Raw genomic sequence first — 13444 nt, forward strand, 5'->3', positions numbered from 1 at the left:
CTCAGTGGATTGGGGAAGTTCGTCCTTAGGCACAAAGCCCGCCTTTTTGAAGCAATTGGTGATGAACCACTGGTAAAGCGCCTCTTCAACATCGGCATACAAAGGGTCTCTAACCCTTTCCCACTGATCGGCATGGCCGCTGATAGCTCCTGCCTTCACAATAGCGGTGCTCCCGGTTTTCAAGATGGTTGATAACGTTAACTGGGCGAGCTCATACTTCTTCACAAGGGCGCTCACCTTGAAGCCGCATCGAGAGTCCTGCAAAATATCCATCTTCGTGTCAAGCGACACAGCTACAGTGTACTAGAATACTTTCTAGTACACTGTAACACAGCTTTGCGCTTTGTTGGCGCCATCTTCGAACTGGGTTGAATTGTTGGTTGCACGCTGCTTCGGTGGCGTCAGCCCGCCATCGCAAGAGAGAGAGTCGCTTTTTTTTCTTTCTCTCTTTCAGAGCGACTGTGGCCGACGCGCATGAAGCAGCTAGTGCTACCTTGTAGCGCACTGCGTCTACTCAGCTATTCTCCGGTGCACGGGTGGGGCGGGACGCGCTGTGCGGTAATGGCGGCAGATACGAACTTACGGAGGTAAACATCGCTTCGTCTTGACATTGTTCGTTTCAGGGAACTAAGCAACGCAAATGTTACGATTATTTGGCACGGAAAATGCCGTTCAGACGGCAAAATTTTGATCGTTATATCCGATATGCGGTGAATAACCTATCGTTATACATGGTTTTTTTCCCCATAGACCTAATGCATGAAATGACACTCTCATGTCGACCCATCGTTATAACCGATGTATCGGTATATGTGGTATCGTTATAAGTGGACTGCACTGTATTTAGTCGAACCTAACGCGCACTTTTTTACAATAAGATGGGTCCGAAAATTGCATTCGCTTTAGAATCGAGTATGACCCTAAATACGCATTACCATACCACCATTGGCATTCAAAAAATGGCCGCCTCGTACACGCTTCTAGCCTAGCTGCCGTAGCTTCCTCCATGTGCATACCTCCATGTTGTACGTGTAACCAGGCGCTGGTGTAACCTAGTCTGCTGCCTGTCTTTCTGTTTTCTGAGTTTATTCAATCAGTATGGAAGCGCTGACTGCGAAGACACGCCGAGTCCACCATGATGCCGCATAAGGAAAGTTATCATGTACGCGGAGACGGACAGAAATCAGGCCGCATCACGGGCGTTCGAAGTTCCCGAAACTTGTGTGCAGGACTGATGCAAACAGAAGGAGAATATTTTCACCAGCAAAGCAACAAGGAAGGGTTTCAGTGGACTGAAGCAGGGCCACTTCACCGAAATAGAAGAGCTGCTTGCGGAATATGTGCAAGAGCAGCGAGCGGCATGTGACGATCAATCTGCTCAAACTACGAGTGATGCAGTTAAGACTAGAGAAAGGGCTAATGTAGAGTGACTTCAAAGCCAGCAGGTGCTGGCTATCAAATTTTATGAAAAGAAAAAATGCTTTTCTCTTCGAAGGCGCACAGGGATATGCTAAAATTGCCCGAAGGATATGAAAAGAAATTGCACAGTTTTCAGTAGTACGTTTTGAAGTTGCGCAATAGAAACTGCTACCACTTCGGACAGATTGGAAATGCCAATCAGACGCCGCTCTACTTTGACCTGCCTGCCATCACAACCGTTGAAAAGAAGGGGGCAAAGTAAGTGCATATTTTGTCTTTCGGCCACGAAAAACTAGTCACCGCAATGTTTTGTTGCACTGTGGATGGGCACAAGCTGCCCCGTACCTTATCTTCAGACGGAAGACGCTCCCAAAAGGAATCGTGTTTCCGAGTGGCGTGATTGTGCAAGCAAATGAAAAAGGTTGGATGACCATGGACTTGGTCACTTACTGGATTGATAACGTTTGGCGGAAGAGACCCGGCGGCAGTCTGGGTCTGTGTAGGATGCTTGTGCTCGACGCGTTCAGGTGCCATCTTGACACGCGCATCGAGGACAAGCTGGCTGCATGCAACACTGACCTTTTTGTGAACCCGGCGGCATGACATTGCAGCTCCAGCCGCTCAATGTTTGTTTGAACAAGCCAGTGAAAGATAGAATTTGGGCACTCTACACCAAATCGCTTGTCAGTGGCTGCCACGAATTCACGCCCGCCAATAAAATGAACCGTGCCTCGCTGCAGGACTTTGCTGGATGGGTGAAAGACGCATGGTGCACGATCCTGTCTGGTCATGGTCAACAAGGCCATTAAAAAGTGTGGGATTTCGAATTCCATGGACGGCACTGAGGATGAAATGGTTTGGTCTGTTGATAGTGATAAGGAGTTGTCTGATAGCGACACTGAGTGATATCTATTGACCCACGCGACTCATACCGGCGCAGTGAAAATCTTGGGGGGAAGGTACGCTGCTTCCATTTGTGCTTTTATTCATCGCAACTTTAGTGTATTGAGAACAAATCTGCTTTTTCCAAATGAGAGAAAATAGTATTTCTATATAAAAGCACGAGATGTGCGATATTAAACTCTGCTTTTTTTTTGGTCAGGGAAAACGGTCCGCTTTACAATCGAGGTTCTTTTTTTTTTCTTTGTCACGGAGAATGGGTGTGCATTAGAAGTGAGTAAATACGGTAGTAAAAAAGAAACCTTTTTTTCTCAAATAAATAAAGACATCAAGGGGAAAATTTGTCACCCACCCGAGTGCAACACGAAGTTACAAAGGAAATTCAATATCGGTTTCTCAGAAAGCAAGCTTCACAGTTGAAGAAAAATTTATGGTACTGTTTGGTGATCAAACTCGAGATCAATAGCCACCTAGGCAGTTGCTCTACCATCTCAGCTAACCAGGAGGCTAGCAGGGTGATAGGGTGATAGGAGGCAGGGTGATATGCAAATCACCTTCAGGCAGATGACATTCTTTCCTCTCATGTTTACATTTATTTGGTGAAAAAGGGTCTGTTTACTATCAAAAGAAATGAACAAACTTTCAACTTTATTTATATTTTGTATTTTAAACTGCAGCTATGGCTTCCCTTTAATGAAACTTCCTCTACCTTGCACAGTTCTGCAGAACTCACTTATTATAAATGAAAGCAATGTTGAAAAAATGTACACACACTTCACAATCTTGAGATTCAATTGTGAAGGGCAAGAGAACTTTATAAAAAGACAGAATCAGCATTAAGCTAGAAGATTGATATGCTCCCAAAAAAGGCCACTGCATCAATGACTAAGCATGAGGATACATGCTGTGCGTGAAGAATAAGGATGCATTCCATTTATTGGCAAAACATTGGTCCCGCACCCGTGAGTAATTGATTTCTAGTACTCTGATTCTGGGTAAGGTTGGAGACATACATGCGCAGGAATTAATGTAACTATTTCATTAAAAAATAAAATGAGAAGGCTTGTATCTGTAAGATGTCTCACATTTGCACAGCAGTGAGCAAAAGTTTACAGAAAGACTGCTGGTATACTATTTGGCTGTATTGCTCGATTGCATGAATGTGGATTTTCTTTTCACTTACGAGCAATGTGGTTCTATGCACCTATGTCACTTTAATTATGCATGCTGTCTATTCTGAATAAACATTAGTTGAAAGTTAGTATTGGTACCGCGTCCACCTTTCCTTCATTGTTGCCTTAAAGTGTGAGCATGTTAAAGCCTGCACATGGCAAGCAGCATACCAGGGATGTGTCAAGAAGCCTTAGCAGAGATCTGCAGAGCAGCACTATATTGCAGCTGCCATCAAACAAGTGGTATGCAGCAGCCATCCACTGTATGATGTCTCTCTGTAAAAGATAAGAACAGGCGGTAAAGCAAATAGTTATGTAGTTTTACGTGATAAAAGCAGAATCTGGTTAGGAGGCACGCTATAGTGGGGGGACTTCAGTATAATTTTAACTGGAGTTCTTTAACAAACTGCATATCTATGTACACAAGAATTTTGGCCCCTTTGAATTTCATTTCAGCAAGCCACTTCTTCTAATTAAGGCAAGCTTTTCATAAGACAGATTTTCGTAGTTACTTCCAATTCTCTAGAACAGGAAGCTAGTGCAGTCTACAAATCTATTAACTGATGCATTGTTTTGTCCCTTTGGGCGAGACAAAGCTACATTGTAACATGTCTTGCAGTTGTCTAATGCTGTATAATCAGCATGTTACCCTCTCTATTTGGAAAGTGAACCTCTATGCATCTTGTTCATGGCCATAAAGAGTACATTAGTACCTTATTTAGCCTAGTAATTATTTACTAATTGATTTTCTAAACTACCCACAACTGACAGTTGGCTTAATACCAAGACAGTACTACAGTAAATTTCTGTTAATTCGATCCCAAACGAAGGTCTCGGCCAGTACTCACGCATTTCTATGGGCATAAATTTTCATAATTTCGATCCTAAAATTGGCCTTCACCAGATCCTTTGAACTTGACCAGTCAGCATGCACGCACATGACCCCTAAGTTTCCCCAACAGCGACCCCTTTTTGACAGCATCGGCCGTGGCATAGCATAAGTGACATTAAATGCATTGAAAATATGTCATCTCCCGTCAAAAACGCATATGTTCAGTCTGCCATAGGAAGATTTTCAAGCCATAACGGTCGCTCACAATGTCTCATTACGGTATTTACCCACTTTTAATGAGTGCCTTTCTTTTCCTCCATAAAAATGAAACCTAAAACTGCATTCGCAGCGTTTGTACGCTTCGCCGCATAACAAGGCTGTATTACAGCGAAGGTGGCTGAAAAACCATGCATCGAAGCTGACTTTAATAAACCGGCTGCCGCAGTGCAGCACATATTAGACTCTTGCTCATTTTTGTTGATAAAGATCCATTCGGCATTATATTTCTGCTTTGCATAGGAGCTTTAATGTTATTTCATGTTAGTTTTCTATTTTGGACACATAGAAAGTGGGCACCCACTTGGTTCAGGGGCGTGTTAGAATCGGGCAAATACTGCCAAGTGAATCAGTGGTGGGTTATGATGTTTATTTAAGCATCTTGTTTAATTCAAACAGACGGACAATTGGATCAATTTTGTCGGTCCCGTCAGGGTCGAACTAATGGAAGTTGACTGTATGGACTTTGAATTAGATTTGCCGTGCTTAAATCAGCCTTTTGAGGCAAATAACTGAGCTTATAAAAAATTTTATGTTGGGCTTTGTTAGGTCAAAGAATGTGTAAGAAGTCAGCGCATGTTTTCAGCACCACTGCTAACTGCAGCTACTGTTCGCCAGCTTGGCTCTTGTAACGATTTGATTCCTCTGTTACCACTGTTAAATAGCCAAACAAAAGACTCCCCTGAAGTGGTATGAAGGAGGGTGGCGATATGGTCCTCTTGGTGGGTAATTATGGAAAGGTATAGGTGTCTGTATAGTGCAACAAAACAAGGTCACAAGAAGAAACGAAGACAAGTGCTAACTATCAACAATTAAAATTTAGTTAAACAACCACGTACACACCGATATCAACCATGAAGATATAAACAATCTAAAACTGGTACACCAGGAAAACACAAGAAAATGTAAATGACATTTTGCAAATGCAAACAGCTTTCATGCCAAGCGCAAATAATCTAACGCTCTCGCGGACGATGATAGCGACAGTTTGCTGATGCATTGGTCAACGGCCAAAAGGATTTTCTCTGTTTCTATTATTGATCTTACATACTCGCGCTTCCCTATATATAATAGTGGTATGTTCCAGAAGTGGTCATAGTTAGTGCTTGTCAATCTTCGTTTCTTCTTGTTTCCTTGTTTTGTTGCGCTATCCAGATACCTTTCCATGGTGGTATGGAGGCACACTGAAATGGCCTTTAGTATCCACTACCTCACAAGCACCATTTAGTGCCACCTTTTACTATGATCATGCTGCTTGCAATGTCAAATACAGAACCTAACTTTGCAGTACTGGCAATATACATCCAAGGAAGATTCTTGCACTGTAGCTCTTTATCCCTACTGTCAGTACCTGGGGCAACTATTACAACCTCTACCCAGACATCGAGATCAACATCACAAATTGTATAAGGCAACTAGCTTTGTTGCACAGCTTACAGACATGTAAAGAGCTGAAAAAGCTGAAACTACAGTCACTGCAACAGAGACAAGATGAACAATGCCAACCTTGACAGCAGGAGATATCGAATCACTGCATAGTGCCCCAGAAAAATTGAAGACGACGGCCTTGGTGACATTCTTGGCTGGCACCATGCAGTGAAGCAGGGACTTTGACATGGGAGATCCTGAAATCCACACCTCAGTTGAGACTACAGGACGACACACCCACAGCAAAGATGGTTCAACTGCCCACTTTTTTGCTTTACTCCCATCTTCATGGACTACTTTTAGCTCATTGATAGAGTTCAATGTCCTAAGGCAACACAGTGGTTATGAAAGACACCCGAGTGAAGAATTCAACTACCCCAGATTCCGAAATATTACATCAAAAGCTTACACGAGTTTCAACAAGCAGGGACAAAACTCACGAATGTGGTCAGCATCAGGAATACCACAGTCAACGAGGCACCAAGAGCCCATTAACTCATCCCATCAAGCACAAATCAAACTACCATGCTAAACTATCATACTGCAATACTTGCAGCATAGTACATGAGAAAAATGGCCTAGCATTACCTAAATGGCTCAAGAATTATAGCAGCTTTTCAAGCAATATACACTGCATTACAGATATACCGCAGTTTGTGGAGAGAAAAACCATCACAGCAAGTGCACTTTCATCAGAGAAATGCGCTGCAGCAGAGACGCAATATGGTTTTGCTACCACTGATGAATAAAGTTCAGACTGACAATGCCACGTGGTCTATTGAATGATGCAAACCAATGAGACCTTGTTGTGTGGTAAACAGTGATAGGTGTGACAGCGGTTGTCGCGCTGGCTAGGCACCCAAATGAGATGACCAGATAAACCACGGAAGCAGCAGAAACAAGTCTCAGAGATAATTACTTTCACAATGGCAAGTTGATTGCCTATGGTATGCATCATGTAGGTTGTTTCAACCAAATACACATTACAATTGTTTTTGTTTTCCAGTTTTGGTGGTTACTGTTCATTTGCTGTGTCACCAGATGTTGCATCACTGCCATGTTGTGAATAGACATGCACGATCAGCTGGAAAAAGAGACAAGAAGCCTCCAAGAAAGACCATTACATCATCAATGGTCAGTGTAAATAATATAATAAATACATAAGCATAATTAAGAAAAACTAATATTTTATTGCGATTTTTGTAGTTCTGCTCGCCTTAGCTCAGCATTGGACAAGGAGCTGCTAAGAAAGGCCACTATTAGACAAAATGTTGAAGTATACCACAATACACCACAAAGCAACAAAAAAATTTGTGCTACAACTTTCATATTCCTCCTCAGCATAGCAGAACCTCAAATGTCACTTATGAGGCAATTCACAACAAACCACAATTTTGTACTCCTCAAAGCAAAGACAAGTGAGCATATGTAGAAACAACCCCGCATTGTTGAGTGGCTATACTAAGGCACAATGTTAGACTCATATTCAGACAGATAGTCACATTGCCAGCAAAGCATATGGTCATGAAGTCATGTGTCCTTTCCTTTTTTTCGAGAGAAAAGAGAAAACTTACTTGTGGTGGGTGCAGTGACGACTGTACTCATCTGCAGCATGTGATCTGCTGAGAGACCAGTATCCAAGGCAAATGCTCGCAGCATGCGAACATGTTCCATTGCTTGCTCCGAATTCACAAGGTGCTCATTTCCTACATTGTTAGATGACATCATTTGTTGAATAGAATGAGCTCAGCTGCTTACATCTTGCATCAGAAGTCAAGTCATCACAGAACTTAAACCAATATTTGAAAATGATACACTTTTATTGTGGATTCAAGCATACCTTTCTTCAAGACAAGAAAATGTAAACATAGGGGGAACATATCCACGTTCAAAACCAGTGCTATCTGAAGTTCCACAATGATAAGTGCTTGGACCCTTACTTAATTTTTAACAATGATACTGTGCAGGAGGTGCCAATTAAAATAAAATTATTTGTCGATGACTGCATTCTACAACAACAAATCCGTAGTCCTGACGACCACAAAATTTCAATATCTTCATTATCTACAGTACAATCATTGTGCAGCCCACAGGAAACAAAAATAAATGTGAAAAAGACTGTTGTAATGACCTCGACCTGGAAATTATACCCTTTAAACTATCAATATTCAACTGATGGGCAAATTTTAGACTTGGTGACAAGCTACAAATACTTGGGTGTACTTATTAACTCAGACTTAAAATGAAACGAGCATGTATCATACATAGGAAAGAAAGCCATGTGAAAACTCAATGACTTGAGGCAATGCTTGTGGAATTCACCCCGCCAAATTAAGCTGCTGGCACACAGACTTTTGTCGGCATGACTCTTGATTATGGATCGGTCTGGGACACCCACAGTGATTTTAACATAAAGAGCGCAGAGAAAATGAACAGAAAGGTGGTAAGATTTGTATTCAACTCCTTTTGTCGGCGTGCTTCACTGACTGCGATGCTGGAAATAGCAGAATTAGATTCCCTACAGAAAAGGTGCAGACTTGTACACGTTAGAGTAGAAAAGTCCCCGATTACAATTACAATGACTTTAAGAAAAATCTAATTGATTACAGTCATCAATTTTTGCTCCACAAATGTAATCGAGCAATTACTAAACAGTAACGCATCACTTTCCTCCTTTATTTTTCTTAACGTGACAAAAATAGAGCAAATAGAACAAGCTGGCCTGGCTCTTCAAGTGTATCCTCAGCAGTCCTTCACACATTATCTTCATTAAGAATTGCTCTTCACAATTTTTTTCCGTAATCTTCCCTCATTTTCTTGTGAAGACATCTGCCGTCACACTGAAAACTCGCTCGATATATGCACAGCAGAGAAGGTTTGTGTTCTAACACTTTCTGACACACCTTGCTTGCAAAATTGTGGTTATGCAGAGCTAGGATACTCGGGTCTGGGTCCTCTATGAAGCGCAGCACTTCATTGTCGCTGGCACTAGGAGAAGGTGCTCCCGATAGGTCCAGTGAAAAACTAAAACATTTTCCATAGGTGATTTCCTGGCATCAACAACTGAATTGGCCGTCGCTATGGAGTAAGACAAATGTGGTTTCAATTTGTCAGCCATCATCAGGTGGACCTCCTCCCAGCACCTTCCACTCGTGTTAGCCATTTAGAATAAACACGACCAATACTAATGGAAGCGAGCAAACATTCACCTTACTTGAAAAGGTGACCAAGTCTGTAATGTAATTTAATATAAATCTACATAATATTCAGCCTTAAAATATTGCTCTTACAATCACAAAAGAAGATGCATATGAGTCGTATATATCAAACAGACAGTAACATATATGTTCAATGACAAAGAACTTCCATCTATATCAAAGAATTCATAAATGGCACTAAGCAAAGAAGATTGGAGCACCAGCTCTCACTGCCTATGCAGGTTGCTTAAAACCACTTCCAGAAGAAAGGTTATAAACAGCGATAAGGTGCCTCAGAAAGGCTGGCCCTTATCGCTGTTTATAACCTTTATACCACAGTGTGCTATTCCATCTATCAGCCCCATTATTGATTTTGGATTTCCAGAAGAGAGATATCAGAGAAAAGTTCAAAGGCCAGAGTTCGATGAGAGGTGTGCAAATCTGCAAGCCTGCTATGTTCAGGCGATCGAGACACAACCACAGGACACTTATTGTGGGAAGGAAGTAACTTTTTTTTTTTAATGATGGGGTTTTACGTGCCAAAACCACGTTCTGATTATGAGGCACGCCGTAGTGGAGGACTCCGGAAATTTCGACCACCTAGGGTTCTTTAATGTGCACCTAAATCTAAGTACACGGGTGTTTTCACATTTCGCCCCCATCGAAATACGGCCGCCGTGGCCGGGATTCGATCCCGTGACCTCGTGCTCAGCAACCTAACACCATAGCCACTGAGCAACCACATCGGGTAGGAAATAACCTCTGTAAATGTTTTCATCCCTTTGGACAGCGTCGTTTTTGATAAATTTAAGTGCTCCAAACAAGCATTGCTTCTTATAGCTTGTTTAGTCAAAAACGTAACTGGTTACATGTAATTGCTTACTGAAAAAGTAATTGATACAATGAGCAGTGCCAAATCAGCAAAGCAATCATTAAATTTAAGAAACATTTGTGAAAATGTAATTCATTACAAGTAATCAATTACATGTAATTTGCTATGTACAAGTATGAAATGGCAATAATAAAGGCAACCTAAAGTACATGTGTCTACTTCAGCATGAAAAGCTGGGCATACATAAGAACACAAACACTAAGCCTCTCACTAGGTTCAGCGGTGCTTAAGAGCTTAAACAGTACCACTGTATAACTGAAGCATTTAGAATTTCATTCTTTCCACAAACCATTGGGAATGGAATATGCTGCCTGGCATGGCAGTTGCCTGCGACACTATAGATTTATTTTTAAATGGTAAAAAAGGAACAAATGTGTGGGGTAAATTGGCTGCCCTCCTTCCTTTGCTTTTCAACTTGTCCTTCTATGTGATCTCACACATGTGCTTTCTTGTGCTTCTGGAAATTTTTCATCGTTTTACACATGCCCATTTCACTGAGGGAATCTAACGAGGTATTCCATTACACCTGTTGACACATGTATACATATATTTTTTTCTGGTGTTTCTGCTTTTCTCTTCCTTCATTTTTGCAAACTGAGCCCCAAGAACAGCTCACTGATAGCACTAAATGCTATCTTTTTGCAAACATCATCACTTTCATGCCTTGTATACAGTGAAATGTTATGTTATTTTCTCAACATGTAACCACACCTGACTAGAGGCTGACAGTACACTTGAAATAAAACCAATGAATGTGTCATTGCAAGCACATTTTCAATGAACGAGACGTGACAGAGAAAAAAATTGGCAGTGGCTTAGCTCGGCTATGACAGGATGTACGTAGCGAAAGCTAAGCCATAGCATGGTTAGCCTTGGTTAATCTTGATTACAAGTCCAGGTTAGTCTGGTTGTCTAGCTATGTTGCAGCGTTTAGCCAGTCGTTCGGCGCACTGTTCGTCTGTTTCCTGGGCGATTCGTTTCCTCAACATCTCGTTCCGATGTCGATTAAAGGCCTCCTCCTGCTTATCAGATTTGTCGCTGTCCATACTGCTGCCTCAACTGTGGTTGCGGCGCACGCGAGCTCTTCTTTTCAATCCTCCGACATGTTATCAGGCATGCGACGCAGCTGGCCAAACAAGCGGAGGCGAACGCAACGACAAGGAACGCGGTGTGACGTCATGTGCCTCCTCGGAGCACGGCCACGGTGAAATCCCAAGTTCGCGGGCGGAAAAGCTTTCGCTTTAAAATTGAAGTTGATTACACATGTGAAATATCAATGAGCACGTCCCCGGTGTACAGTGACAGTAAACAAAGAGCGCAACCGTGTGCTATTACTATGCTACGAGGGCGCGCTAGCCTCTCATTAGAGTGCTCTGCCTGTACCGAGCAGCACGCGTTCCCGTGTGTACTGTCATACGCTCCCCACTCCTCGGTCATCCAAAGAAAAACAGCTGGTGCCAGGGCGCCGACAGCCACTTCAGCGCAACCGTTCTGGCGGACGCCGCGTGCGGAGAAGAGGTGTCATTTGCAAGAAGTACCGGAACTAGGACAAATGACGAACATCTATGCGAATAAAAGCACCTGTGAAGGTGTAAAGGAACACATGTCCACTATGCGCGGAACAGCATGCAGTGTTTTCAACGACGTGAAACGCAGGGACACCGCAGCGACTACTCGCTGCGTCTCATGGCTCCGTGTTTCACTCTGTACAAAGCACTGTTCTAGGTTTCAACGTTACAGTCACTCACCGGACGCGACACAACGCACAGCACTCTCAGCGTGCCCTGCCATTGCACGAGACTGTGCGACAAGTTCAAATAGAACCAACAAACCACTAGCAGAGAACACCTATTGCACGATCGCGCTCATGAAGCACTATTTAAAACGTGCGATTGATGGCGATGATGATGAGGAATCGCATTGCTTACAAACATCAGAAACGTAGGGAATGTTATGGTACAGATGGTTTGCAAAAGAGAAATACAAAAATTATTCATCTATTTTCTAAATATCAAGCATTCACCAATGGCAGGAACACAGTGTTGGCTTAAACTAAATTAGTAGGCAGTCCACGTTCGGTTTGAGAAGCGCGAATTTTAAACTTTTTTTACCTCTTTACACAGAGCACGCCCATGATATTGTTGCGTTGAAAAAACTTGGCTGTCAGCACAAAAAAAATTTCACGTTATATATTACCGTACGTTTCATTTAGACCATCCCTCTTGCACTGACAGCTTAGCTATGTTTATTTATTCACAAATTGCGCGCCGAGCTAAAATTGCATACCAGCAGCTTATGACTCCAGAAAGTGAAGTTCTAACTATAGACACTTCTATTCCAGGCGGCATCCCACTGACATTAGTTAATGTTTATTAATGTCTAAATAATATATATGTATATATATATATATACATATATATATATATATATATATATATATATATATATATATATATATATATATATATATATATATATATATATATACACACACACACACAGGACAATGCTTATTACATTTTTTGAAGAAAACGAGGCAGCCAATTAAAAGTTATTTCTAAAGGTATGGGTAGCTTATGACTAGAGAAGTAATTGTTACTGTATATTCACCTGGCTTCAATATACTCTGCGTGCATTTTTAACTCTGCAAAAAAGCTGTAGACTTTAGTGGCCCCTTAGGCAGAGTATTTTATCAACGGCATGTGAAATGCACGTGAATGATATGCGTCTCAGTATCGCTTCTTTTCCACTAAGAAAAGCTAACGACTCATTCAAAAAACACTTCTAATAATTTGCAACATTTATTAGAAATGGAAACATCGTCACTTGCAAGCAGAGGTCATAAATATATAGAGTTTCCAAATTAACTATCGTGCACCAAAATAAAAAAAATAATGCGTTACTCGAAGAAAACGTAGTGCATTTTGTTTCCAGCACAGTAGAGTAGCTGCCAGTAATTTTTTAGTTACTGAGATTTACTTAGGTAATTGTATTGATCTAACTCGAGGCGTACTGTCATAATTATCAAAGTGTCAATGAGACATTTGCAGGCACAGCCAAGGTACACCTAACTGCGGTATATTCAGCGACGTAATAATTGCGCACTATGTTTTTTTTTTTTTGGACTGATAAATAAACGCTGCGAAACATGGCGAATACGTGGCCGCGCTCCCACCCGCATCATAAGGCAGGGCCCTCGAACAGGCTCCTTCTGAGTTAGCCGGAACGAAATGAAGGCAATAAATAAAAAATATCACCGCCCAAGCACTCTGTAAAGATGGTTAACCAGAGAAGCTGAAACGTGCGGTCCCGTTGTTTATCACTGGGT

At 41.9% G+C, this 13444-nt stretch overlaps 1 protein-coding gene across 3 annotated transcripts in view; it reads right to left on the reverse strand.

The window, feature by feature from the left end:
• Positions 1 to 12001, reverse strand: part of LOC142579589 (uncharacterized) — a 69386-nt gene extending 57385 nt beyond the window's left edge. For all 3 annotated transcript variants that reach the window (XM_075689961.1, XM_075689960.1, XM_075689962.1), the window contains exons 1-4: positions 11865 to 12001; positions 7602 to 7733; positions 6106 to 6224; positions 3663 to 3767 (exon numbers count right to left, since the gene is read on the reverse strand). In XM_075689961.1, the coding sequence (XP_075546076.1) occupies positions 3663 to 3767; positions 6106 to 6224; positions 7602 to 7733; positions 11865 to 11907 (399 nt within the window). In that variant the 5' untranslated portion in view covers positions 11908 to 12001. The remainder of the gene's footprint in view (positions 1 to 3662; positions 3768 to 6105; positions 6225 to 7601; positions 7734 to 11864) is intronic.
• Between the last annotated feature and the right edge of the window lie 1443 nt (positions 12002 to 13444).

Source organism: Dermacentor variabilis, chromosome 4 (genome assembly GCF_050947875.1).
Source record: "Dermacentor variabilis isolate Ectoservices chromosome 4, ASM5094787v1, whole genome shotgun sequence".
Taxonomy (NCBI): domain Eukaryota; kingdom Metazoa; phylum Arthropoda; class Arachnida; order Ixodida; family Ixodidae; genus Dermacentor; species Dermacentor variabilis.